Source organism: Gobius niger, assembly GCF_951799975.1.
Source record: "Gobius niger genome assembly, chromosome: 14".
Taxonomy (NCBI): domain Eukaryota; kingdom Metazoa; phylum Chordata; class Actinopteri; order Gobiiformes; family Gobiidae; genus Gobius; species Gobius niger.
In genome coordinates this window covers 16,062,989-16,088,100 of record NC_136865.1, presented here as the reverse complement: position 1 = coordinate 16,088,100, position 25,112 = coordinate 16,062,989, and the positions used below count along the sequence as shown (strand labels likewise).

The 25,112-nt window shown below is 42.8% G+C and overlaps 3 protein-coding genes across 3 annotated transcripts; 1 reads left to right on the top strand and 2 right to left on the bottom strand.

Annotated features, from left to right (window-relative positions):
- The first annotated feature begins 2,335 nt into the window (after positions 1 to 2,335).
- Positions 2,336 to 9,346, top strand: arpp21 (cAMP-regulated phosphoprotein, 21). Its single transcript, XM_079570286.1, has 19 exons — positions 2,336 to 2,463; positions 2,642 to 2,762; positions 2,862 to 2,900; positions 3,002 to 3,061; positions 3,138 to 3,246; positions 3,410 to 3,548; positions 4,257 to 4,394; positions 4,480 to 4,579; positions 4,686 to 4,805; positions 4,889 to 4,920; positions 5,013 to 5,069; positions 5,334 to 5,518; positions 5,991 to 6,131; positions 6,454 to 6,563; positions 6,647 to 6,721; positions 7,212 to 7,373; positions 7,762 to 7,864; positions 8,640 to 8,746; positions 8,873 to 9,346. Exons 2-19 carry the CDS (start codon positions 2,643 to 2,645, stop codon positions 9,020 to 9,022), a joined length of 1,947 nt encoding a protein of 648 aa, XP_079426412.1. The 5' UTR covers positions 2,336 to 2,463; position 2,642; the 3' UTR covers positions 9,023 to 9,346.
- Positions 9,347 to 9,873: 527 nt separating this feature from the next.
- Positions 9,874 to 16,279, bottom strand: zftraf1 (zinc finger TRAF-type containing 1). Its single transcript, XM_079571593.1, has 7 exons — positions 15,793 to 16,279; positions 15,220 to 15,545; positions 14,395 to 14,489; positions 13,830 to 13,973; positions 11,817 to 12,028; positions 11,560 to 11,738; positions 9,874 to 11,390 (listed from the first exon to the last, which is right to left on the bottom strand). Exons 2-7 carry the CDS (start codon positions 15,502 to 15,504, stop codon positions 11,178 to 11,180), a joined length of 1,128 nt encoding a protein of 375 aa, XP_079427719.1. The 5' UTR covers positions 15,505 to 15,545; positions 15,793 to 16,279; the 3' UTR covers positions 9,874 to 11,177.
- Positions 16,280 to 18,274: 1,995 nt separating this feature from the next.
- dclk3 (doublecortin-like kinase 3) lies at positions 18,275 to 21,808 on the bottom strand (the record flags this gene model as incomplete). The annotated part of the gene is made up of 6 exons (XM_079570325.1): positions 21,646 to 21,808; positions 20,575 to 20,759; positions 19,992 to 20,123; positions 18,766 to 19,911; positions 18,466 to 18,598; positions 18,275 to 18,309 (listed from the first exon to the last, which is right to left on the bottom strand). The coding sequence occupies exons 1-6, from the start codon at positions 21,704 to 21,706 to the stop codon at positions 18,275 to 18,277; spliced, it is 1,692 nt and encodes a 563-aa protein (XP_079426451.1). The 5' UTR covers positions 21,707 to 21,808.
- Between the last annotated feature and the right edge of the window lie 3,304 nt (positions 21,809 to 25,112).

Sequence of the window (25,112 nt, the reverse complement as noted above, 5' to 3'; positions counted from 1 at the left end):
TCTTTTTATCTGATGCAGACGCACAATTACACACTAACCTGTTATGAGCAGCAGTCACATTCGCCCGCTCTCCCCATCTTTTTGAAGGTATTTTCTAAGACGTGGCACAATGTAACACAAGTGCCACGAGAAGGACGCCAAATAACGGTGTATAAAGAGTGATCAAAGAGTGATAGTTGTGCTCAGGCCTTAGTCAAGATTGAACTATGCTTAAGGACCTAACCTAACTTAGTTTAGTGACAATGGTCAATCATCCATGTAGTGTTTGGATATTTTCCCAGTGGCCTGCCTGGTCAGTGTGGATGAGCCAGGCGGCCTTGGCTGGAGAATAAAGGCATCCTGGGGGTGAGTGCTCGAAGGCTGGGGCTCAGAGCAGAGCAGCAGATGGATGGTGATGTAGCGGGTACAGCGCTCCCTGCCTCCCGCCGCCATCCGTCACGCGCTAATGATCGTGTCACACCTTCTCCCCGGGCGGCCAACGCTTCTGCAGCACTCAGCTCAAAAACTGGTAGCTTTACTCAAATCCCCTCTTCACGGCCGTCGGCTGAAAAGCCCAGAGAGCTGCAATCCATTCTATCACTAATTCTTCTATTCTTGCATGGGCTTCCTTCACCTCTGCTCACCTTTAAAGTCCCCACAGATTCTTCTTCATCTTCCCTCATCCTCTCCCTGAGCCTCCCATTCATCTTGTTTCCTCTGTAGTGCATCTGCTCGCTCTCATTCTCTCGCCTCTCAGTCTTATTGTGTCATTTTCTCCTCTGTTATTGCGGAGCAGTCACAGACTATGATGCACTACAAAATCAAGACACTTCCTCTTATTTTCTCTTCAAGTGTGATGTTTCGCTGAAAGCAGACTAGCTGTAGGTGTGGGGACGGGGTCAGCTGTAGCAGGGTGTCGCTCTGTGGTGGAGCTGGGTAAAGTACACCGCAGCAGGGATGGAAATGCCAGCGATGCATGTGGGAAAGTCCTGTGTTATTATGTCCTGTAGAGTGTTTGTGTGCACCGTCTCGGGGCTGCAGTCGACCACCACTCTACGACAGAAGCACAGATCTCCTGCTGTTTCTGCCACACAGCAAATGTCAGCTCAGAGGCAGAGCCAGGGTGCTATTTTTCACTGTGCATTAACAGGCGGCAGTCTTTGTGAGGAGATAGACTTTTAGTAGCGCATATTGCACATATCAATGTAAGGTCAGATGTTATGACCAACATTAAAAATTCAAATCCATTCGCTCCCGGCAGCGTTTGGACATCCTAATTATATGTCCCAGAAAGATGAAGAAGCAATAGTGAGTATTAATGAGTATAATTAATTTCAAGTTAATTTTGATGGTCATTGAAAAGATATCACACTCCCTTTATCTTCATCACACAGAAGCATGTCATTGTGTGACTGTGGAAGGCTGTGGGCCCTCCTGTAATTAACTAAAGAAGCCGTCACTGTATGATTAATTTGCCTTGAAGATTTTCAGTTCACACAGACATCGTTTATTTGCTGTAAAAGCGACACAGTCTTACAATACCCCTGTGGCAGTTACACAAGTTATTACTTTCTAAACAGCCATTAAAGAGCTTAAATACTGTGCAGTTTTTTCCTTGATAGCCACAGCCAGATACTCAAAGTCTGTCTGCCATGCTGAGATGGTTCTGGAAATGGCATCTGTTGTATTTTGTCTTTAAGAAGTCACAGTTATGCCAAGGCATACTGGGATGTTATCTTGGTAAAAGTGCTGTTATCTCCAGTCAGGTGTTAAATAACCGTGTTCCTGAGCATCCACAGAGCTTGTTATCAGTCCCAGGTGTTACGGGAATAAGTGTCCCCCTGAGCTCCGTGGTACAGCGCCCTGTGTCCCCGCTGAGCGCAGTTGGCCCTTTGGAGGAGACAGAGGAATGCCACTTCCTCTCATGTGTGTGCGTCCTTGGTCTCTGCAATACTCTTACCAAAGAGATCAGAGCCTCAGCTTGGCATTCTGGGAATATCTTTGCTGGCGGATCGGATGATTCTCCCCACAGCTGCTGTTTCTAAGAAAAGCTCTTTGACATGCTCGAACACATACACATGTGTTGCATTCATGTAAATAGACAAGTGCAAGCCCTGCCAATAAGCAGAGGCCCCCAGCCTATGCCCAGGCAGCAATACACGCTAAGCACCAATTAAGTGTAAAGCCAGGAAGCGTTTGGGAGGCCTAGACAGAGTTGAACGCACAAGCGCACAAATTAGCCACTTTATGTCATTTTAAGGGACTGCAGCAGCTGGCTCATATATGTTTTTGTTTGCATGTTTTACAGTGACCATTAAAGCATGTCTCTGTTCCTCTGCTCTTTCCCCATCAGCAGAGAGGAGTCAGCAGAGAAAGGGACACCTGAGAGTGGAGAGGATAATTGCGTTTCGAGCTGCCCTGTGGGATCATGGAATATATGACCTCATCAGTCACCTTCAAATCTCTCTATTAAACAGTTCGTAGGTACAGACCACATTCAAACAAAACGGATATTAAAAATATGTTAATTTGATGTTAAGGTGGAAGCTATAAAAACATGTCATTTGGCAAAGCTTCATAATTGATGAACAATTGCAATTCTCTGTGTAACACAACACAAAACATTTCAATCAGTAATATTTTATATGTTTTCATTTTACAGAATGACTGAAGTGCTAAACTGTTCCGTCGCCATGACGTCATGTGGCGCCACGGACCGCTCCACGCCGTCACTGTGTCTCAACAATCAGGACGAGGGGGAGTGTAACAAACCCGAGTCCTTTGTAAGTTAAACTAATTAATCTCTCTCGCATACCCAAATTATGCAACTGCTTCTCTGCACCCCCTGCTCCCTTTATAACAAATGATATCCTCCGCCACAGATACACTGTAACCAGGTGCAACCAAAGAAAAAAGTCAAGGTAAGCTAAAGTAATTCTGCCTCGCATTATTCATTCTTACTGAATATCGATTGTCCATGTTTATGAATTCATAATACTGCTTACTTGTGTGCAAATTTCAGGCCAAAGGAAAGTTGAAGCGGAGTGCAGCTGTTTGTGAGGAGTCGCCCCCAGTCGACGAGGTACTGCTGTAAAAAGATGCAACCGCACTTTCTCCATTTATAATTGTTATTACAAAACTTACTCTTCTTTTTATAGATATTGCCAGAGGCAAATATCTCTTGTAGCAATGACAATGAGATAAGTTTGTGCAAATCAGATGACCAAGATAAGAGTATAGATCCAAAGAAAAGGTCCTTATCCAAAGGTAGGTGTGCACTTTATATCTCATAAAGGAAAGACAAAAAGAGCAAATAAAATGTAATAGAACTTGAATGGCAGTGCCATTATTTAGATTAAGGCCTCTAGGGTGTTTAATATTGCAGTTTTATCTTTATTACCTTGTAAGACATTCTGGTACTTCTTCTTAGAGCCCAGTGTGGAGTATACTGACTCCACCGGCATAGACTTACAACAGTTCATCGTTGATACACTCAACAGTAACCCCAGGGAGCGCATGATGCTACTTAAACTGGAGCAAGACATGATCGACTTCATTACCAGCAATAGGTCTGTGTCTGTGCATGCGACCCATTGATTTTATGCTAATTTAAATGGGTTTTTCACCTCATACATCACAGTTCTGCCCATACAGCTTTTTTAGTGTTGTACTCAACATATCTGACAAGTCATGGAAGTCTGTGCCTATGAACTGGGTCTGAGCCAACATGAGCCACTTGACCGCCCTTTTGCAAAAGCACTGTTTCTGACTGAGAGTAACTTGCTAAACCTTTTCACCAGCTGGACCCTTTGTAACCAGTGCATGAGGGTCTGGGACGCTGAAGTGGTGTTGACATTTAGATTGTATTACTGTTACACTGGGCCAGAGAAAGTGTGAAATGCTCTGCTTATTCACTGTATAATGTTAATATTTCTCTGGATATGTGCAACATGATGCACCTTTATGTGACGTTTGACTTCAGTACAAAAAGCATAAAGTTGCTTGGGTTTTGTCCCAAATATTCCACAGAAGTGGAATACAAATGTTTATTATAATACTAAATATTAGCAATAGCTATTGTTAATTACTGCACACATTATGGTTAGAAAGATGAAGTAAATAAAGACTACAGAGAATACACAGAACATTTTTGATGTGCTTAAAAGTGTGACAATCAAACCTGTTCCTCCTCTTATACAGTCATTAACAATTATTTAGCTTATTCATCTAATGTACTCTGTGTGTTTGTTCTTCTTACTCCTTTTTCTCTTTGGTAGCCCTTTTAAGAAGTTTCCCCACATGTCGTCCTACCACCGCATGCTGGTTCATCGGGTGGCCGCCTATTTTGGCATGGAGCACAATGTGGACCAGACCGGCAAATCTGTCATAATTAACAAGACCAGCAACACACGCATGTAAGAATTTCATGGCTTTCATTCTGTTTATGCTTTTATAGTTATAGTTATATGTAAAGTTATAGTGGGCATTGCGGTGTTTCAGACCAGAGCGACGCTTTTTGGAAGACATTCAAGAAGACAAAAGGGAAGAGATCCACAGATGGAAGGTTATTTTGAAGAGAGACAGCAGCTTAGATGACCAGGTCAGCTTGTCATTTCCCTTCTCAAGCTGTCCGTCTCTGTGAACTGTCCACAATAATTAGCATTGATCGTGCCCTATCAGCATGTTGACCTGTTGGTGCTTCACAGACACAGCCCCGGCTCCACGCGTTACGAGAGAGGCAAAGTAAGTCAATGGAGGAGCGAGAAGAGGAGTACCAAAGAGCTCGAGACCGAATTTTCAACCAATGTCCAACAGTCAACCCAGAGGTAAAGCACAGAACCAGCAGATAAGTATACATGTGCCATTGCGAGGAGAGATTCTAATTTCTCTGCTGCTCTTTTCCACATAGAGCACCCAGGAGACCGCCCATACAGAAACCAGGTAACCTTGCCTGCAGAGTGCTCTTCATGCACTTTTTCAGCTTATTATATTTAGATGAGAGCATTAATATACTGTCTGTGTGCCTGGCGCAGGGCTGTGGAGGAGTGCAATCCATATGCGGAGACCCAGAGGAGAAGGCAGCTCTTCAGGTAGACTAGTCTGCACCTATGCAAAGTCATTTATCATCTTAATCCGGTCAGCTCGACACAGCTTTTCAGAGCAGCTGAATGCAGAAAGGACCTACTTAAGTTTTATTTATATATTTATTTACACTGTGTGTCTCTGTCAATTGCCCAGGCACTAAACCTACATTACTGTATAATAGTCTTGTGAAATATTCTGTGCCATGTTCTTTGTTGCATGAATGTTGGTTGAATAAAAATGATTATGGTAATTTTCCATGTACTCCACAGAGGAAGCCGTGACAATTCGGGCTCCAGCTGGACAGGCAGCAGCAGACAGAGCAGCTTTGACACCGATTGTCGCTATAGCAGCGACCCTCAACCTTGGAGCAGCACTGACTCAGATTCCTCCTTCCAGTGGTCGAGCCCCGCCACCAAAACTTGGCAAACTGCCAACAACAGCTGGGACTCACGTGGTGAGTTTTTGAAAACTTGCGTCAGAATACAATTTCTTTCCTTCTTAACGCCTGCTTGTCTCACCTTTAAGGTGCAAATATAGTCTCTGTTGGCAACACTCTTTGCAACACTCGCGTACCTGCATGAGATCTGTCTTATTTTTACACCCTACTTGGGATTATCACTGTGTAAATCATGTCTGCTCTTGATTCAGTACCATCTAATTGGGGGAAAGCAGTGAAAGTTCTTCTGGTGTGAAAATTCAACTCGATTCATGAAGTTTCACACTATAGCTGTAAATTTTCACACAACACCTCTAGGGCTCATCACGTCATCAGAAAGACAGATATGTTATAGCAAAGACAGATGAAGAATCTGTATAATACACATAATGACTTTTCCAATTTCCTGTGCAGTGTTAATAAAGACCTCTTTTTTCCGTTTTCATTTTTACATTTCTGTCATTTCCTCATCTCCATCCTGTTCTCTCAGGCTCCATCACTCTGTTCAGACTGCCTCCCAATGGCCCCCACTCTTCTCCTCCTCCCATCGTGGAAGAACAGGCTGCTAATACAACCTACATTATGGAGAACGGCATTCCCCCAGGAAGCATCTTGGTCAACCCTCACACTGGTACTAACGACTAATTTCCAAAGTTAGAGTGAATCAAAACTATCTTTATAGTAATACATTATTTTTTTCATTTGACTGACCTGCCCAATGTTACCTTTATTTATGGATAAGCTTTTTCATTTCATATTTTCTTTCCTTTCAACCATTAACGTTCACCCATGACATTTGCACTTTACTAGGCAGGAACTTGGTGTAGTATTTTTTTTATCCATTAAATACTTTCACAGTCACAGTTTATAGATTTTACATTTTGCAGTGCAGTCTACAGCGTTTATAAAAAAAACTGCTTTAGCCTAACTCATGTTTACTTTATTTTCATCAGGGCAACCTTTTCTCAACCCAGATGGGACCCCTGCGGTGTACAACCCTCCTGACAGCCAGCAGCCAATCAGAAGCCAGCCGCCGCTCCAGGGCTCGGCTCCACAACAGCAGGTAACTCAACAGAGAGACATGTTGGATGCAAAACGCAGCCAAATGCGGAGTGGTCTTATCTTCTACCTCTGTGCATTGTGCAGGTGCTTCAGTACTCCACGGTCTCTTACACGGCTCCACAGATGTTGCCTGTCACGCCCGCACAGCCATACGCCGCTGTATGTGTTAAGCTCCTCTCATGTCATTCACACTCTATTGTTATTACATTCAAGCCCAATAGGGGAAATGTTCAAACTATTATAAACACTATTTATTTATTCATATATTTTTACTTCCTGAGAATAACGTGTAGAGGCTGTACCTTTCTGGGATTTACCTAAACTTAAATGTATGTTAAAAACAGAACAACTATAATTAGAGTATGGGTTAGTATGAAATAATTTTAATTTTTGGCCTGCGGGTTTTATTAGACAGGCCAGCCCAGGGTAAAGAGCAGGGAGAGACATTCAGACAGTTTCCAAACCTATAATGCTGAGGTTGAACTGAGTAAAAAATCCTAAAAAAATCACAGTTAATGCTTAATTGTCGCATAATCGGTGTAGAAGTTTAACCAGAACTGATTGCCACAGAACACAATAGAAACAATACAAGAGGTTTAACTTTCCTCCTGTTAGTTTCCTACTGAGAGCTGACCCTTTTTACCCACAGATTGAAGACCTCTCTTCTCAGTTTGCTCATGTGACAGTGAACTGTCAATCAACAAGCGAAGCCCCGCCCATGTACCCTCCCAATCAGGCATATCATGTCTATGGAGCACCGCCCCCTTCTTCACTCCCCAACCCACCCAACTACTGCCAGCCTTCACCTCAGGTACTTACAGTATGTACCTAAACAAAGCATCTTGACAATCTGAAAGAGGGGGTTGTGGTTACTTTGACACCTGACATGCGGAGGACTGTACATGGATAATTAAACCTGATACTTTCAATTGCAATGTAGAAAGCTATTTATTCACTTTTGGAACACACCCTTAAAGTAAATGGTTTGACATGCCAGTCTGAATGAATATTTGTATTTGTTATGGATGGTTTTGTGTGATATGTAATGAATGAGTGAAAACATGTTATTTTGGTTGTTCATCCAAAACCAAAAAAAGGGTTTGTCAAAAGATAACTTGTGTTTATAACATAATTACACCTAAGATCATGTTCACCGAAGATCAGATCGATATTTTTAACCTCGAGCATTTCCTTTTTAGATGCCTGTCTATTACTATGGCCAGCACCCTACCTCAGCCCAGCACAGTTGTCGCCCAGGCTCCCCGGGCCCGCACGTTTTGAGCCAGACAGCACAGCCCACAGGTATTTACTGCCTCTGGTACCGCTATAGTACTGTGTGTGTGCGTGTGCGTGCGTGTGCGTGTGTGTCTGTGTGTGCGTGTGTGTGTGTGTGTGTGTGTGTGTGTGTGTGTGTGTGTGTGAGTGCCTGTGAGCTGCGAGCACAGCAGTAGAGGAGGGGGCCGTTACACTGTCAGAGATGTGGTCTCAAGGTCTCACAGTGAACCGGTCTCTTTTCCTGCTGCTTCTACTCATCTCAGTGAAAAACTCCCCAGACAAACATAGAGGTTGATTAAAAGTAGCTTCTGTTCCAGAGTGTAGGCGCAGTAAAGTGTATTCGGTAGCTCCCTCAGCACATAAACAATCTTACTGGTAAAGCTCGTCTTAGTTTGGCAGGTTTTAGTTTGTTCGCCAAAGATTTTCCAAATATACGTCTCCTCCAAATATATAAGTCTCCTCCAAATATATAAGTCTCCTTCACTGCCCGAGGAGAATGAAAACATAAATTATAAACAGTGGCTGCATCAAGTGGAGTGTTACTATATCAGAATCAGAATAGGTTTTATTGCCATTGTTAGTGAACAGCTTCACAATAATTAACTATAAAAGCTTTTAAAATATAAAAATATAAGGGCATGCATAAAAATAGATTAAGATCAAATGGTAAAATGTTTATGGTTACAGAAGTGGGCAATATCACCAGATCCCCCCAATTAACTTATCATTTAAATAAAACAAAAGAAAAGATATCAGTTAAACTTTTAGTGCCAATAATTTACGGACTTGACTTTGTTTGCAGCTGGCTATGCTCCGGCTTTAGCGGTGCAGCAGACTTCTGCGCCTCAGACTCAGACTGTGATGGGGAGCTACACACCGATGGTGTCTCATCAGTGTGGCCTGGTTCAGGTAAACACTCAACAACACCCAAAGGTGCTATTCCCCTGTTCTGCTCCAACCTCTGTGTGAAAACAGTCGTGAAAGAGCTTGTTAGCGCCAATGTCTCCACAACTCACCCGCTCTGTTTCTCTGCAGGGAGGCGCGCCTTTGTCCTACCCCCAAAGCAAAGTTATGGGTACAGAGGGGGGCTACTGCTGCGTCATGCCTGCACCATCCCAGCACGGCACCTGCCACCCCCCCACATGCACCAACCTCAGCGTCCCGGCCTGGAGCGCGCAGTACTGACGATGCATAGAGTCATGATGCTTTAAGTTCCTGTGAGAATAAACGATACACACGAAGACACCTTTTCTGTCGCCCTCACTTCCTGGTGTTGCTCACAGGGTTTAGTGTTCTCACGTTACGAGCATGTACCAGAAAAGGGAAAACCCGCGCACACTCTGTACCAAAGCTTAGAGTATATTCAAGAGCTGCTGTATTGGATGAATTATTTATATTCACAAATGGAGTTTTATATTGATATTAAATTATATATTGTGTTTTGACAAAATGCACTGTGTGAATAGAATAAAGTTTTGTGGCTGCACTGACAACCACTTTTATATATCACCAAGCCTCCTGGTCATGTCTATAATTATTTTGTCCACGCGTTGAGAATACCATTGTTTATTTATAGAGTTTAAATTAGGTTTGGATATTTGAGAAGAAATTACTGTTGTAACAAATCACAGCACAAATATCAAGTGTACAAATCACATTAGTCTCTGGGGGATTTTTCTTATTCAAACAGGAAATCATTTGATCCGAGTCTTCACTTCATGTGGGTGTGACTTTAGCGCCGCCTTACGCTCAAACGAGGGCAGTGCAGATTATGTTGCAACAAGCCCGGACAAGTCGCTACTACAGTATATTACAATATTGTGTTTTTGGAACGACTCCCCCCCCCCCCCCCCCCCCCCCCCTCAAATCTGTCCCACCAACTTTCTGAATTTGTCCCACTTTTATACAGTTTGAGGTGGTCATCTAAATTAAAGGTTTAATACTGAACTTCATGACCAGATCAAATTGACGCCTAAAATATTACAATTACTACAATGATCACGTCTCTAGTCAGACACAGATGCAGGTGCAGGTTCCATGATCTTTTAATAAAAGGCACATGTACAGCCATAGTGAGATGAGTGAGTCCACTGGCATAGAGACAAAGCATTAAAACACAGAAGTAAAAGAAGAAGAGGTCAGGAGGAGAGAGATCAGTCTGCTTTACAGTATCATCTATTTAAGTAACAACTTCTCATTCTTGTTCAAGTAAATCTAACACTATCTTTACCCACTGTCTCTGCCATGCACACGGACACACACGCACCCAATCTCCTATGAAACTGATTTTCCTGAGGGCCACTGCAATGCCCAACAGATGCCATGATCACAGCTTCTTTGTTAGCTCCCTCTACGCAAAGGGGATTGTACTGTTTCAAAAGGAAATCTCAAGTCAAGATCTTTTTTTTTTTTTTTCTCACAACAAACAGTCCGCAAGCCACACGTTAAAAAATCCAAACTAAAAGGGAGAAAAAAAAATAACAATGTTCACACACAGGTACTTAAATATATAGGGCTTAGTAAAATAAAATAGCATTAGTTAATCAGAGGTTAAATAAAACCACAGCTAATATGAAATAAAAAGCTAGAAAATGTGGAAGCAGTCAGGGCCATCTCTCCTCTGGAAGGTGAAGCTGAGGGTGAGCAGTGCCGGGGCGAGATCTGTTCTGGCAAAGTCTGACTCGGGACACTTTGGCAACAACAGAACAAAAGGTGGTGGTTTGGAAAAAGAAAAGACAAAAAACAAAAAACAAAAAAAATAGAGAAGCGAGTGAAAAAGCAATAAAAGGACGCAGACACACAGTACATTCACATGTCCAAAAAAACAACAACACTCCAGCTTTTTGTTTTTTTTGTTTTTTACCATCGTCTTTGGGACATGTGTCTTTTGTTTCAGTGTCACATATGAGACCGTATGTGCATTAGGCATAAATCCTGCTTTGGTCGGCGTGTGCTACCTTTGGCTGTGGTTTCAAACAGGTGCACTCCAACCATCAACCACCCCTCTTGAATCCCCCTTCTCTTGCCCCAAAGAGCCCCTCACCTGAGTCGTACATTGTTAGATTTTGACCCACCTCGCTCACGTCAATGCCCAGGCATCACTATAGCATATATCACAGCTGCCCCGGAGCATGGGGTCTGACCTCTTTGCCCAAGGAGGTAAGTGTAAATTAGTGGTGTGCATTTGTAGATATGTAAGCATGTGTGCAATGCGTGGATTTATGTAGGTGTTAAGAGGTATTAAGTGGTTCAGTGGCATCCTTCTCTCATTTATAACACTCTCTTCAACATTGCCTTAAACAAATCTTCCTCCTCCTACTTCTTTTCTCTGTTCACACATTTATTTTTGGACTTGGAAGATGAAGAGGCGCAAGTTTATGTTTTTGGCGGCCAGCAGTTTGTTGCACTCCACCGAGTCGGAGATGGGCAGGAGCACGTACTCTGTCTCGTTGGTGTCGTTGCTGAAACAGTGATGGTGGATAACAGGTTTGATCCGTACATCATCGTAGGGACCCTTCAGCAACAAGAAGGAGCACTCCAGGGCAGAGTTCACCTGCGAAAAACACTCGAAGTTCAGTGCCAATAAGAAAAAAACATCACATATGGCCTTGTTTGTGAATATCTTTAATTAGATTCACAGAGAGCCACAGTGATTCATAGCTCAAACTTTTCTCTCCTTCAAAGATAAAGTAAACCAGGACAGTTTGTGAGTTTGAGCGTACCTTGCTCTTGAGGATGAGCTGGAAGGAGAGCGTGCGCTTGCAGGACAGGTTGGGGTTTCGCTCAGAGTCGTTGACGCGGGCCTTCAGTACCCAGGTCTGGTTGAGGACAGTGAAGCGCGGTGTTTCATAATATAGGCGAGTGATGAAGTCATCTGTGCGGTACGGCCTGAACTGTACCTCTGGGGAGACATGTATCAAAGTCCTTTCAGCACAAGGTGGAGTAATAATTATCACAATGACAGGATGTATGTCTCTACCTGTAAACCCAATTTTCTCATAGCATAACAGGCTGAAGATGCCGTTGTATAGCTGCATGTCTCTGCGGTGGCTCTGGTCCATTTCTCCCAGGATTCCCATGAGCTCTGTACCAGTCTTTGTGGGGTGGGAGCACTCGCTCTCATGCGCTGGCAACTCATGAAAAGGACCTTGCCAAGGGCAGCCAATCCTCTTGTACTTGCACTGTGTCACCCTGACAACATAATGGCAAGTTTGCGTCAAAGACAGCCCACAGGAAGGAGAAAACACAGCCTCATCTCAATTAGACCCTTCACAGAAGTGTGTTGTGATGAATGCATGATACGTACTTGCAATAAGTACAAGTTTCTAAGAATATCAAAGGTGCTAATTATTCCAGGTTGTGAAGCAGGGCTAATTAAGACAGTGTGAATAAAGACACTGCAAAGAACTAACTTCCCAGAACAAGAGAAGTGAGTACTAAGAGACAAAGTGTTTCATAATCAATATCTGATATTGTTTTTGCCACAAAAGAAAGTGAGACTACAGGTATTTTAAACACATTTCTATGGTAATAATGGATGGATAATGGATTATTGACATCACAACTAAACACTTTATTAGCAGAGTTTTTAGTTCAAATCTGCGAGACTAAAACATCATGAAACATATCGTGCCTGTCATGGCTGTTCTCATGGCAACCAGCACGGGGTCATCTGTCTCTATGGAAACCAACCTAAAGCCTCCATTTGTATTAAATGCCGTCGCTTTGACCAATATCCTGGACAAACACTTATTGAAACTTCTCCATGACTTGCCATCATCATTTCAGTGCAAAAACCACAAACATCCTAGTTCTTTGAAATGTTTAAAAAAAGGTTAACATTATTTCAACTATATCAGTTTAAGTGACGCATTGCAGCCGATCTCCATGGTAACGCAGGACAGTCAGTGCTATATTGGCAGATAAGACAGCTTTCCATAGTAGGCAGAATCTGATCAATAGCTATCTCTAAAAGTTTAAGATTGCATAATTAAAACTTTCATACACACTGAAAGTTTCAAACATTTACATGGAATCTTTTAGTCGCCAGAAAACGTTTTATATTGCAAGATAAATTGAACTAGGTGCCGTCACTGTGCTCTAAGACCTCAGAGACCTTTGAGTGAGCTGTACAAGGAGAGGGCAGTGACAAAGCTCGAGCTATTTCCTCTGACTCCACTCACCCTCTGAACCCTCAGTTTGAGCTTCTAACCTCTAGGAGGCGATACCGAGTTCCACTGGCTAAAAAGAAATCTTTAAGAAATTAAGAAATCTTTAATCCCTGTGCTGTGGGAATTCTGAAAGAAGCGACCTGAACACAATAACACAGAAATGAACTGAACTGTTCAGTAATATATATATATATATATATTTTCAGTTTTTTTTCTATGTTTCTTTTTCCTAAGTATTTTTCTACTGGGCATGTTTGTATCGTCCTAGTCTTTTGTTTTTCAAAGATGAATTTCTACCTTGGTAGACAATAAAAATCTAATGTAATCTAATCTAATCTAATCCTGAGTTAACATTTTCCGTAATATACAGTATAGCTATTTTCATACTTTACAATGCTGCTACGTTTTGTGCAACACCCCGTAGTTGTTGCCTCTCTGTGTACAAAAGCGAGAAAGCAGTTAGTAGCTTTGTGATTTCAATTCAGGTTCAGGTTTAACATTTTTTGCATTATTAGAAACATGATCAAATATGTCCAGACACTGGAACATTATCAGTAAGTGACTAAAGCAACGAAAAGGTTATAGGATATCTTACTCCCAGAAAATGTACAGGTCAGATCTGAGGAGAGCCCGGTCACAGTGAAGATGCCTGAATTAAATTTATATTTCTCCAATAAAAACTCCTGAAACAAAATAAGTGCACCTGCTTTGTGAAATCTATTGAGTGAAATGTGGTGCAGAACGGCTTTAATAACTCACTTCACTTTCATCGGTCAAAAACTTGGGATTCATGGATGCATTTTGGTGTTGGTGGCACATACCTGTCTTGGCACTCCTCCTTCTGGTGCCTTTCTAAACTGGAGCGGGGAAACTGTTTGAGGCAGAAGGTACATTCTGTCGGCAGCTCACTGACAGCCTTCTCCACAGCCAGGTTCCTGCAGCACAGGTTCTTGCTGATCTCACACCTACACCACACAAACAAAGGCCTTACCTCACAGCTTTGACATGGGCAGAATCTGAGGCATGCACTTTACATCACTTCCAGAACAAAAAGTAACTCCAGGAATCTTACCCCAAAATGTAATCTGTGACTTCTTTTGTTTTAAGTAAAAAATAAAAACCCAAGTCGGAGTAATATCATGTTGAGAGTAGTAGAAGTACAACTTTTAGGTAGTATCTGAGGCCATAATTTAAATAAAAAGGTTCGATCACATCCATTTAAAATCATTGGTGTAGTTCTGTCATAGACCTGGACTACATCTGTTTTTAGTTGTTGGTTAAACATTTGAGAAACTCTAGACTTAAAAGTTTGTGATGCAGTTGTGTACTGTAATAACAATAAGCAAAGGTTAGAGCCAAACAAATTTGTGATGTGAGTATTTGTACCTGCAATTGGGACAGGTGGCCTGCTCTTCCTTGAGACGAGAGTCTGCCAAAAGGTGGATGAAACAGCCAGCACACATGAGGTGCCCGTTTGTACACTGTCGTGGCAAAAAAGTGAATTAGAAAATTCAAGAGTGCAACGAAAGAGAAACGATACCATTGTGCAGGAAATGATGAATTTGAAATTGATACAAAAATATCTTATCTAATCTAAATCAAAGGTGTTGGTCATAGACGAGTAAAAAAAATAAAAATGAGTTGGAGCCTTGAAAATAAAGCTTTTGACAACATGATTTATAAACCACATTGACCACCCACATCAAAGCCAAATGGAGGAAGCTTCTCTGCATTATTGTATGGGCATAAAATCTTTCACCCACATTGAGTCAAGTCACATGTGTGTCGTTTTATTGAGAGGCTTTGGTGACTGAAGTTAATTATTGCTTCACGATCATGAGATCAGTCTGAATGGGCGGCACTTATGGGTGTGAAAATTTGGCCACATGATGTTAAGCTTGTCAAATGGCCCGGAGACACATATGAGGTGGGCTTCTAAATGTTTTTGTACTTGAAGGGCTGCGTTTGCGTGGGTTATTTGGGGATAATTCATAGCTGGCCACTTGGCCTGGGTGTGTCAGATGTCACCCTGTGCCTCTGGCTCAGTGCGGTGAACACTTGGCCCTGTGTGGCTTGGTCAAAACTAAAAATGTCAAACACAGGCCAGTTCATTCAACAGGTTGGCTTTGTGGGTAGAAGGCTGGGCCACATGTATGATATTGCTTGACCTTATTGGGACAGTGTGATATTTGTGATTGACACCACATTTACCTGGTAAACAGATGCCTTGGGCAAATCTAGGCACACGGTGCAGCATAGCACTGAGTACAGTCTCTCCTCCAGCTTCCCTGACTCTCCCCCGGGCACTCTGCCCTTCTTCTTGGGTGGCTCGTCGTCGGGGTCGGGCTCGGGCCCCTCTCTCCGAGATCCGACCTCTTCCTGCATGGCTGCCACCGCGGCCACGGCCTCCACCGCTGCCCCCACGACCCCCAGCCCGGCTGAGGAGGAGCTAGGGGCGGCCACAACACCCCCGTCTCTCTCATCCAGCGACGACATGGTGATAAAGGTCTAAACACTCTGTGATAGACCTGTCGCGACTGGTCCCATGCAACATAAATATTAGCAGGTTAGCTCAACAGTAGCCCACAGTCAGCTGACAGCTAACTGTTAGCAGACTATGCTAACGCTGTCAGAGAGGAATGCAGTTAACTTATTATTAATGACCTCCGCCTACCGACACTCAGTGCAACAAGCTCATTATTACATGACACCGACAACAAACGCAAAATGTTATTACAACTATCCTGCGTAATGAAGCAATTATAACTAGTTTTGATCACTTACAGAGCGGCTAGCAGAATATGTGGCTAGCAACGTTGACAAACAGTCCTCCCCTTTGCAGAACAAAAACAACTCAGCTGTGGATGTGCCCTCGACGCCGTTATTCGCATTGACAGCAGATTACACCGACGCGCATCCGCGGCCCAGCTCCGCTGATTACCTACGTCCCTGCTCCGGTCCGGCTGCCTGGGTCCCCGGGACCAACGAGCACTGCAGTCGGTGATAAACGGAGACACTTGTGTTGGGACCCGTCTCTTTGGCTACACAGCCATCTTTGTTTTTTTCCTATCTGTCTCCCCGACTTCACTCTACAATGTTTAGTCCGGTCAGAGCGTTATTACACAGGCAGGGTCTCGATCGAAGCGAAGTTTGTGGTTAAATGTAGATATTGCAGTTCTATCAGAAAATCCCTGTTACTCTACTACACTCCAGCCGTGGACTGGCAGCTGCTGAATGTTTTGTTGTGCCAGATGACTTGGGGTATTTAAAGAGTTATCAAATGCGCATGCGTGGTAGACAACTTTGGTCAGCATTATGCCTGGACATGAATGGTGCCCAAAACCTGATATGCGACAAATGGTGACCTCACTGTTAAGGTAGTAGGGGGTCACACTCAGCGTAGCATCAGGACAATTAAACTTTACGTTTTCTTATGACAATGGTCCTCTTGTGACATTTCAGGCATGTGTTGCAACCAGTAGGGTCTCAGTGCTTAATGGTGCATACACAATGAACAAGAAAAACAGGCTAACACTGAGAGCCACAGCAACCAGTAGCCAGTTTAGTTTGCCCAAGGCATTTTTGAATTTCTTTTCCTTAAATGTGTCTCAGCCTCAGGACAGGGTGAGGTACCAACAGATTTACTGCATGTGGCAGCAGGGGGGTTGTGTATGTTTGGTAGAGCAGGATGTCAGAGTGTCAGCTGTCTGCGATCAGAAGGGACACGACTAAACCACCCCCAATGGACAGAAAGATACACCCTATATGGTGTGAGGAATTATATGAGTATGACAGAAATTGCACTTACAGAAACATGGCATTAACATGCATAACTATGCTTATTTTACTAGAGCTACAGTGTAACTTTACATGTTGGTACAGGTCCTCTTGGTTTTGAATGTTTCAAGATACATGGGCAACATGACCAGCGATTACATAAAACAAAACATGTAAACAGGCTATGCAAAACACAAACTAAATTAAACTCTTCAAATATAAAAAGTGCATTTAAAGTACACAGAATACTTTGCATTCTCATTAGAAACTCATTTCAGTATTTACAAATCTTGACAAAAATAGAAGTAGGCAGATAGCAAGGTAATTACACATTTCTTGATTAGCTTATGATTAAAGGATGAATAGGTTACATAAACTGTGATTGATCGAGCCTCATCAGACATTATTCAAACTCTCATCACTGGAATACAATTCAGAAATTGAGATGGAGAGAGAAATCAGGCTTATTGTAAAGAATGAGCTTGTTGTCCAGGGTGATCAGTTGTATAGATGATTGGTCGGGGTCCCAGGTCTTGTGTCTAGTTCTGGGTGGTGCTTTATTTCTGTTGAGTGGCACAGTGGCTGAGTGGTTAACACTCTTGCCTCAGAGCATTGGTTTCCTCCTGGTACTCAAGTTTTCCCCATCAACTGAAAACATGTACAATAGGCCAATCCTCCAACAGGTGATTCTGACCATTAGTCTGGCTTGACATCTGGAGATGGATCCCTGGGTGCTGCTCCTGACGGAATGCCCCAGCAGCATTGAAGGATGGGTCAAATGCAGAGGACACATTTCCCCACTGGGACAATACAGTACACCTTAACCTGAGTCAATCTCCTTGTGTCTTGCAGACTAATGAACTTTCCTTCATGACTGAGTTTTGATGAGAGCTTAAAGGTTTTGCTGGAATTTGATTACATTCTGCATTTAGCATGGACAGCTTTTCATGTGCACCTTGAACAACTTTCCCATTGTCCTCCTCGCATAGATTTAAATGCAGATCCAAGCTTTGCTTTGCTTGTGCCTGTATAGTTTCTGTTGATCTCTCTATGCTGCCTGCTTCAGTCTTAGTTTGTCTTTCAGTGCTGAGCTCTGCATTGTAAATGGACGCAACCTCAGAGCTGATCAGTTTATTGTCAGTCATTTTGTCTTCTGCAGGTTTTGGGAGTCTATTTGATATTTTCTCTGCCTGTAATGCTCTGTGTTTGTCATCCATGAGCGCCCCCTGCCGGCAGAATGAAGTCATAGCCTTCACCCATGGATGCATCAGGGTTTGCTCTGCTGTCAGTCTTAGTGAGGGATCTGGCTGAAGAAGAACGCCAACAAGGTGCTTGGCCTCTGCACAGAAATACACACGCACAATGCAAAACAGTACATATTAATTCACATTGTGTATGTACTGTAGTAACCGTTTACGTACAAAATATGTGTCACCTTCTGAAATCGGGTCCCAGTAGGGTGAGAGAAAGTGCAAATGTGCCTGTTTTATTAGCTGGAACAGCTCCTCCTGGTCTCTGTCTCGACTGCGAAATGGAGGAAAACCACAAAGAAGTATATACAGAAGAACTCCAAGGGCCCAGACATCTACAGGAACCCCATAACCTAGACAAGTCAGATGGATGCAGCAGTATGAATTAGACTGATTATGCACAATATTCGAGTTTCAGTTGGGTGCTTGCCTGTCTCCAGCAGAATCTCTGGAGCCACATATGTGGGTGTTCCACAGATAGTGTAGACTGGTTCTGTCACAACCATGGCAAGACCAAAGTCACCTAGTTTCAGTCTGCAGATGTCATTAGTCAGGTGTTCAATCTGAATGATAAAAATATAATTTTATGAAAATGTTATGTTCAAAAAAGATTAATTTGAAGCAGTAAAACATGGACGCACAGTGTTGGAGAATACAGTGAAAAAGTAAAAATCCAAATTTCTTTAATTATTAAATGATGCCCAGAGTATGAAAAAACTCTTGAACTCACCAGCAGATTTTCTGGTTTTAGGTCCCGGTGGACGATGCTCTTACAGTGAATATAATTCAACGCTTCACTCACATCCGACACCATCATCCCTGCCTCGGGCTCTGAGAACTTGCCCTTCTCACTGATGGCCTCGAAAAGATCTCCCCCACTCACAAACTCCATCACGAGGTATGAATGAGTGTCCGTGTGGTGGTGTGCATAAAGACGCACTATTCGTGGGTGACATAAGCTCCCCAAAAGACTCAGCTCGTTCTGCATCATGTGCTCTCGACCAACCAGCTTCGAGCGCTCTATGATCTTCAGCGCAAGCGTCTGCCCATCGTCACGACGGCGACACTCTCGAACCACTGCAAAGTTCCCATCGCCCACCACTCGTCCGATATCATAACGCTGCTCAATATCGGAGAGAGTGACGTTACTCTCACTTAGAGGAGATGCAAAACTCTCCCCTTTTCTGTGTGGCTGCAGTGACTCTGGACTCATGATATGGTGATGTGACTTGACAAATTCTTCATCTCCATTTAGACCTGGCTTTGGCGACAGAGCTGCAAATGGGACATCCAACTTTGCTCCTTCTTCCGGTGTCGTTCGCTCAGTTGATTTCCTCACAACAGGTGGAAGTGGTGCCTTGTTGGTGAGTGCAGTGACCTGTTCTTGGGGATGGCATCTTGCACGCCGGACTAAGCAGTTGTCACACAGGGATGGAGAAAGCACGTCTCTCACAGCGTCTTGGTGTGGAAAAGGCCCAATAACAGAGGGAGGACTTTGTATCAGCCCACCTTTTACTCTGAGCTTCTGGAGATTGTTTGGAAATTGTTTTCTGGTCTTTTTGGGAGTTTTTTGTGGTAACGACATGTTGGTATTTTTCATATTCCTAATCTGCGTTTTGGGGTCTTTTCGTTGATCCTGATTTGTTTGTGCGCCACTGCTTTCTGTGCCCTCGCTGTATCCGCTGTCGGCCTTAGTGGCTTTGTCGGGCGATGGTCGTAGCCTCTTCTCCCATGACTTCAACGCGCTCGCTTGATAATGAGCGTCGTCAGGGAAAAGCTCCTCCAGCGCCTCCTGAACACTGCTCAGGTCTGGACGGGCCTTCCCCAAAGCTAGAAACGCCACTTCACCACCAAAAAAGTCACATACACCTTTTACCTGTGATAAGGGAGAAGAAATGACTTAGTACTTTGTTTTTGTTTTTTGTAATAAATAAGTGGACGACGATGACCCCTAACCTCACGAGCGTGGACAGTGTAAAGGCGTGTGACTCTGGCGCGGTGCCATCGAGGGAACCCCAAAGCTTCAGAGAGATCCAGTAACAGCTGCTCAAAAGACACCACTCCTCTGCGGTTTAGCAACACTGTTACCTAAAACAGCAATAATAAATGTAGCACAATAATGGAACTGGCCACTTAAAAAATATATTATACTGGTCCTTCATTGTCTAACTTTCTAAACTTGATAATATACATAGGTGTACTTTTATGTTTCTTTGATTTATCATAAGCATAAAATAATAACTGTATTACTTTAAAATGTTTAGTATAGAAATAAGACTGTTGTTGATACTCAGTGCATTTATTCTTCCTAACTGGGCAGAGATTGTTTGACCTTGTATTTAGTATTAGTGTAACATCGGACAGTGTTGAGCTGCCAATTTGAGGTCAGATTAGTGAGATCAGTCAAAGAAATGGCCATTGAACCTCTTATCTGGCAACAACTTAAATGTTCCATGTGTCCTTGTACTTCGATGCCTCGTAGCATGCAGTGATTAGCAAACTGAATTGTCAAAACGTTCTACGGCAAACACAAAATCACCTTTCTAATTGTAATTTGATCCCCGGGCCGGATGATGGTGACCAGGTGGGGACGCTCGGCGCTCTCCTCAGCGTGGCGGGTGTGGAAAAGGGGGAACTGAGGGGGCAGGTGGTGGGCTTTCTGTGGATGTAAAGGCCAGGGCTGGGGCATCCCAACTGGACGTTTCATCGCAGGGTCAGGAGGCACTAAAGCAGGGGCAGGTGGAACACAAAAGAAGATGTCATGAACTGTAGCTACATGAAGAAAAGTTATGAGTAACACAACACCAGTTCTTTATGGCGGTAGTGTGTGTGTGTAAACAAATCCGACTGATCAGATTTGAGTGTTTCCATCACACAAAGAGCAGGGGCCATTCGAGATTCTTTTGAGCACCTTGCACCATCAGCTGAATAATTTAGGCTTCCTTGCGTCCCAAGAAGCCCCACGCACACAAGCATGCGCACCTCCACAAAAGACTCTTTGACCTGGATAAGGCTGAGTTGAATTTGCATGATTAATGAGGCTGCAAAGACACACACACACACACACACACACACACACACACCGTGTCCTGACGTTTCACTTTCTGGCACTGAGGAGAAAGATGCTATCTGTGTTAGTCCAGTCTGCGGGGGTTTGTTTGGCGGTTTTATGTGGTTTAGAGATGCATCAGCACAAAAGGCAGAAACACAAGACCCTGCCTTTAACATGACTAACCAAGCCCCCCCCCCCCCCCCCCCCTTGTTTTTTTTTAAAGGATACACCCTGAGAGGCAAAATGAGCATAGTATATGTCACTAAACTATTTAGGGATTTCGGCAAGGGAAAGAAAATAGACAAATTCTTTGGACGACCCAGTGGCAAAAACATTTAGTTATATTTTTAAATGGTGTTCATTATAATTTCGTCATTTGTATCATTCTGTTGCCTAAAAATGTATCTAAAGAAGCCAACACATAATAATAAAATTCCAGCCTCACACCAATCTGTAGGTCAATTCAATTTTCAGTTTTTACTCTAAAATACTCAAAATGTGTCAATGCCTTGATAGCTTTAACCCTCTAACCTGCACTTACAAATCATTCAGACTCACCTGTTGCTTTCCATCTGCGAGCTGCTTCACACCCAAAGCGGCCTTTGTGAGAGGTCGTCATCTTTGACCTGTGAAAAACACGAGAAACTTCTTGTATTCTGTGTACTTGTAATCTAAGTCACCGCCATAGCCTGCTGCTGTGATGCCCTTCCAGGATAAAGATAACGGGATGCACAGCGAGGTACCCGGACCTGGTGTACCGCCGTTACCAAGGAGACACGTCAAGTGAATGAATATACGCGAACCGGAAGTAGGCAAGATAAAATAATATTTAGGACGCAAAACAGAGAAAAACATCTCAATCAGTTGACCGTAGACTTATAGTAGGCTATTTCACATAATAAAACAGGTCATTTTTTATGTTGTTTTTAAATAAATAACTACAAAATAATATATTTTTAAGCGTATTTTGAAATGAGGCGGAAATAAATGCAAACAAACTTTTCCCCCCCTCAATGATCAAAACTTGTCTGAAGAGTACGGAAAAGCCAACCAACACTGTAAGTTATTTATTTTCTTCAAATTACAGTTCACGTATTTTGGAAGTTTTATCTGTATTTTTTTCCCTCTCAGACCGCTGATAAACCCTCACCAAGCGAACGAAACAAGAGGAGGCACAGGTAATGCAATCGTACGTCACATTTTACTTTTAAAATCATTATCTCGTCAAACAGTCATGAAATAGCTAATATATAGGCGTTCAATTATATTAAAAAGCGATGGGGGTCGGAGTTAGAAGTGGGCGCATCCCAACCCGTCTCCATAGTGTCTGATGGCATTCGGAGGCACAGGCACAAACACAGCCCTTGTTCCCTCACAGGCTCCCATCTTTTAATAAATTGCTCCCTTGGGCTAGTTTCCATGGGTACTGTTAATATTGGCTGGGTTCGTAAAGACTCCTGGCCGGCTTCTTGTGCTGGATTCATTGAGAGGCAACCAATTGTGTGTCAGCTTCAAATGAGGATAAAAGTGCTTCACTCTGCTGAGAGCCACTTGACTCCGCTGTCAATTGGTAAATTATCATCATTTCTCAACTTTCTAGACTTCTGAAATTTGTTTAAATTGATATTCGATACACTGTTTGTATTATTTTATTCTCTACAAGCGTTTGACACAATTTAAGGACCTGCATGGTTTACAACTTGTCTTTAGGATTGATGACTGAAAATGTGTGGGCGTTCAGAATATTTCTAAAACAATACCTAAAAAGACCAACAGAGGGAGACAGGACACTTGATTTGTAGCAATCATAAAGCATTAATGACAAATTGTAGTCAAATTAGGTAGTTATCAACCATAGCCTGTTCACCAGCAAACTACTGCATGCCATTATGAGAGGAAATTTCAACCAATCTAGTATAACCGACTACCTGTGTCATTGTGAGACACGTTTTTCTGCTTCTAATGCCCAATGAATTAGAAAATGTTAACTTTTAGTGTAATGTATTAATACCACTGATTGGCAGGTGCCACAGCTATTTATTTTTGACCAATAGGTGGCAACAGGTGAACTCACATCATAAGCACTGCCTCTGAAGACTGTGTGTACTGGACTCACTTATTATAAATCAAGTAATGTTTCAGGATTTCAGTGTGGTTGCTCCATGTTATCAGTGCTGAGTTGATCTCAAGAAAGAAGAGTTAAGATTGACCTGGCTTACACTTGAATTGTGCTTTACAAGATTTGGCAAACTTCTCAAAGCGCTAAACTCTCTGGTGTTGAGCTACTGAGCTGCCGATGGGGTAGACTGTCAGAACTAAGTGAAGCTGCCAGTCTGACATCAGCCAATCCGACCAACAACAACAATAATTTGGGATTTACAATATTTCATGAGAGAGACTAAAAAATTGTGTCAGGGTTAGCTTAAAAAATATACATCATTTTTTATACTTGATTGTTGTGATTGTTTCAGACTGATAAGCACCTCAAGTTTAATGACATTTGCTTCAAACGGTGAGGCCCACACCCAGAAAAGAACACAGCAATATGCTTGAGTAGAGCAGGAGAAACAATGGAGGCGCATAGTCGTTTGATCCTTTGATACACCCTGTTTGGAGGAATTTATTAATAGTGCTCATTAATATCATGCTCCTTTTTCAAAGAAATTGAAATACTTCTTCTCATTGATTTTTAAGAAATGAAATTCTGTCCGGTTATGTCTGGTTATAAAAGGTTGTAAAAGCACAACACTGGTCTGGGCTGTAATATTGACTGGGTTCAACAACCTTTGCCGCTGTCTAGCCTGAATGTTTGATTTTCTACAAGTTGAGACCTATAGTGTCCATATGGTTATGTAATGCATTTAGCTACCATAAAAAACAACGCATTAAACTCATGGTAGCATTTGTGGCACACATGTGACTGTCATTCAGGGTGTGTTCAAGAAAGTAGTTTGGCATCGCATTGCACTAAATCATGGAATTGCGTAACATCAGACGTTCACATTTGCGGCTCTAAGAGAACACTTGCGTTTGACAAGCAGGGAACATGTCCCTGACCAAACAGAATCACCTCGAACTTTCACCTCTATCTCTCTTCTCAAGGGTTTTCCACGTGTCTCTCTCCCGCTCTGCCTCACACCTGTTTGAGGCGAATGCCAGTCAGGCACACATGCTGCAGATTTCTTCCAACATAAAACATATGTAGGCTGACCAGGGCTTGAAGGTTAAAAAAAAAGACAGTGAGTAACTACACAGAATGTACTTTTATCAAATCTAAATTTTGATCATCAAATTCTTTGTCTTCCACGGGAAATTTACCCTCTGAATTTAATTTATTCAGTGCCTCTGGGGCAACATGACAGTTGTGTGAAGCAGTGCAAAATCCGGGACAGATTTTGAGCTATGAGCCCACAGGTGGTGGACTAGCACATTATGCGTTGTGCGAATCAGAGTGCCTGAAGGATTCTCTCTCAGACATGGGGAGAAGATGCAAACTCCACTCAGAAAGGCCCACATGGTCTGGCAATCAAACCTGGGACCTTTGAGTTGTGAAGCAAGAGCATTATCCATTCAGCTATTTATAAACAACATATCCGTCCTTGTGAGCCAACATAGAATCAACCTTACCAAACATATAGTTATAAAGTAACATTTACTATCAAATAATAACATTACACTTAAGAACTGTGAGATTCATAACTACTGTATATGTTTTAAAAGCTGCTTTGGAGTGTTTCATAGACATTTACATAATCAAATATCCAATCCAAATAGAACACCTGACTGTGTATGTCACCTTCCCAATGCCCTTGTTGTTACACTCATGATCAGTCACATGGACATTAGTGTTTTCCACCGTGTATGCACTCACATTTGTCTATGTCATGTCTCTTTTCTTACAGATAGGGGTAACTAAGTGCAAAACCAGACGGATCAGGATCAACTGAAAAGGAGAAGCACTGGATTACGGTACCCATTCAACCCTCAACCCCACCCAAAGAATTCAGCTCCTTCCCCCACTCTGC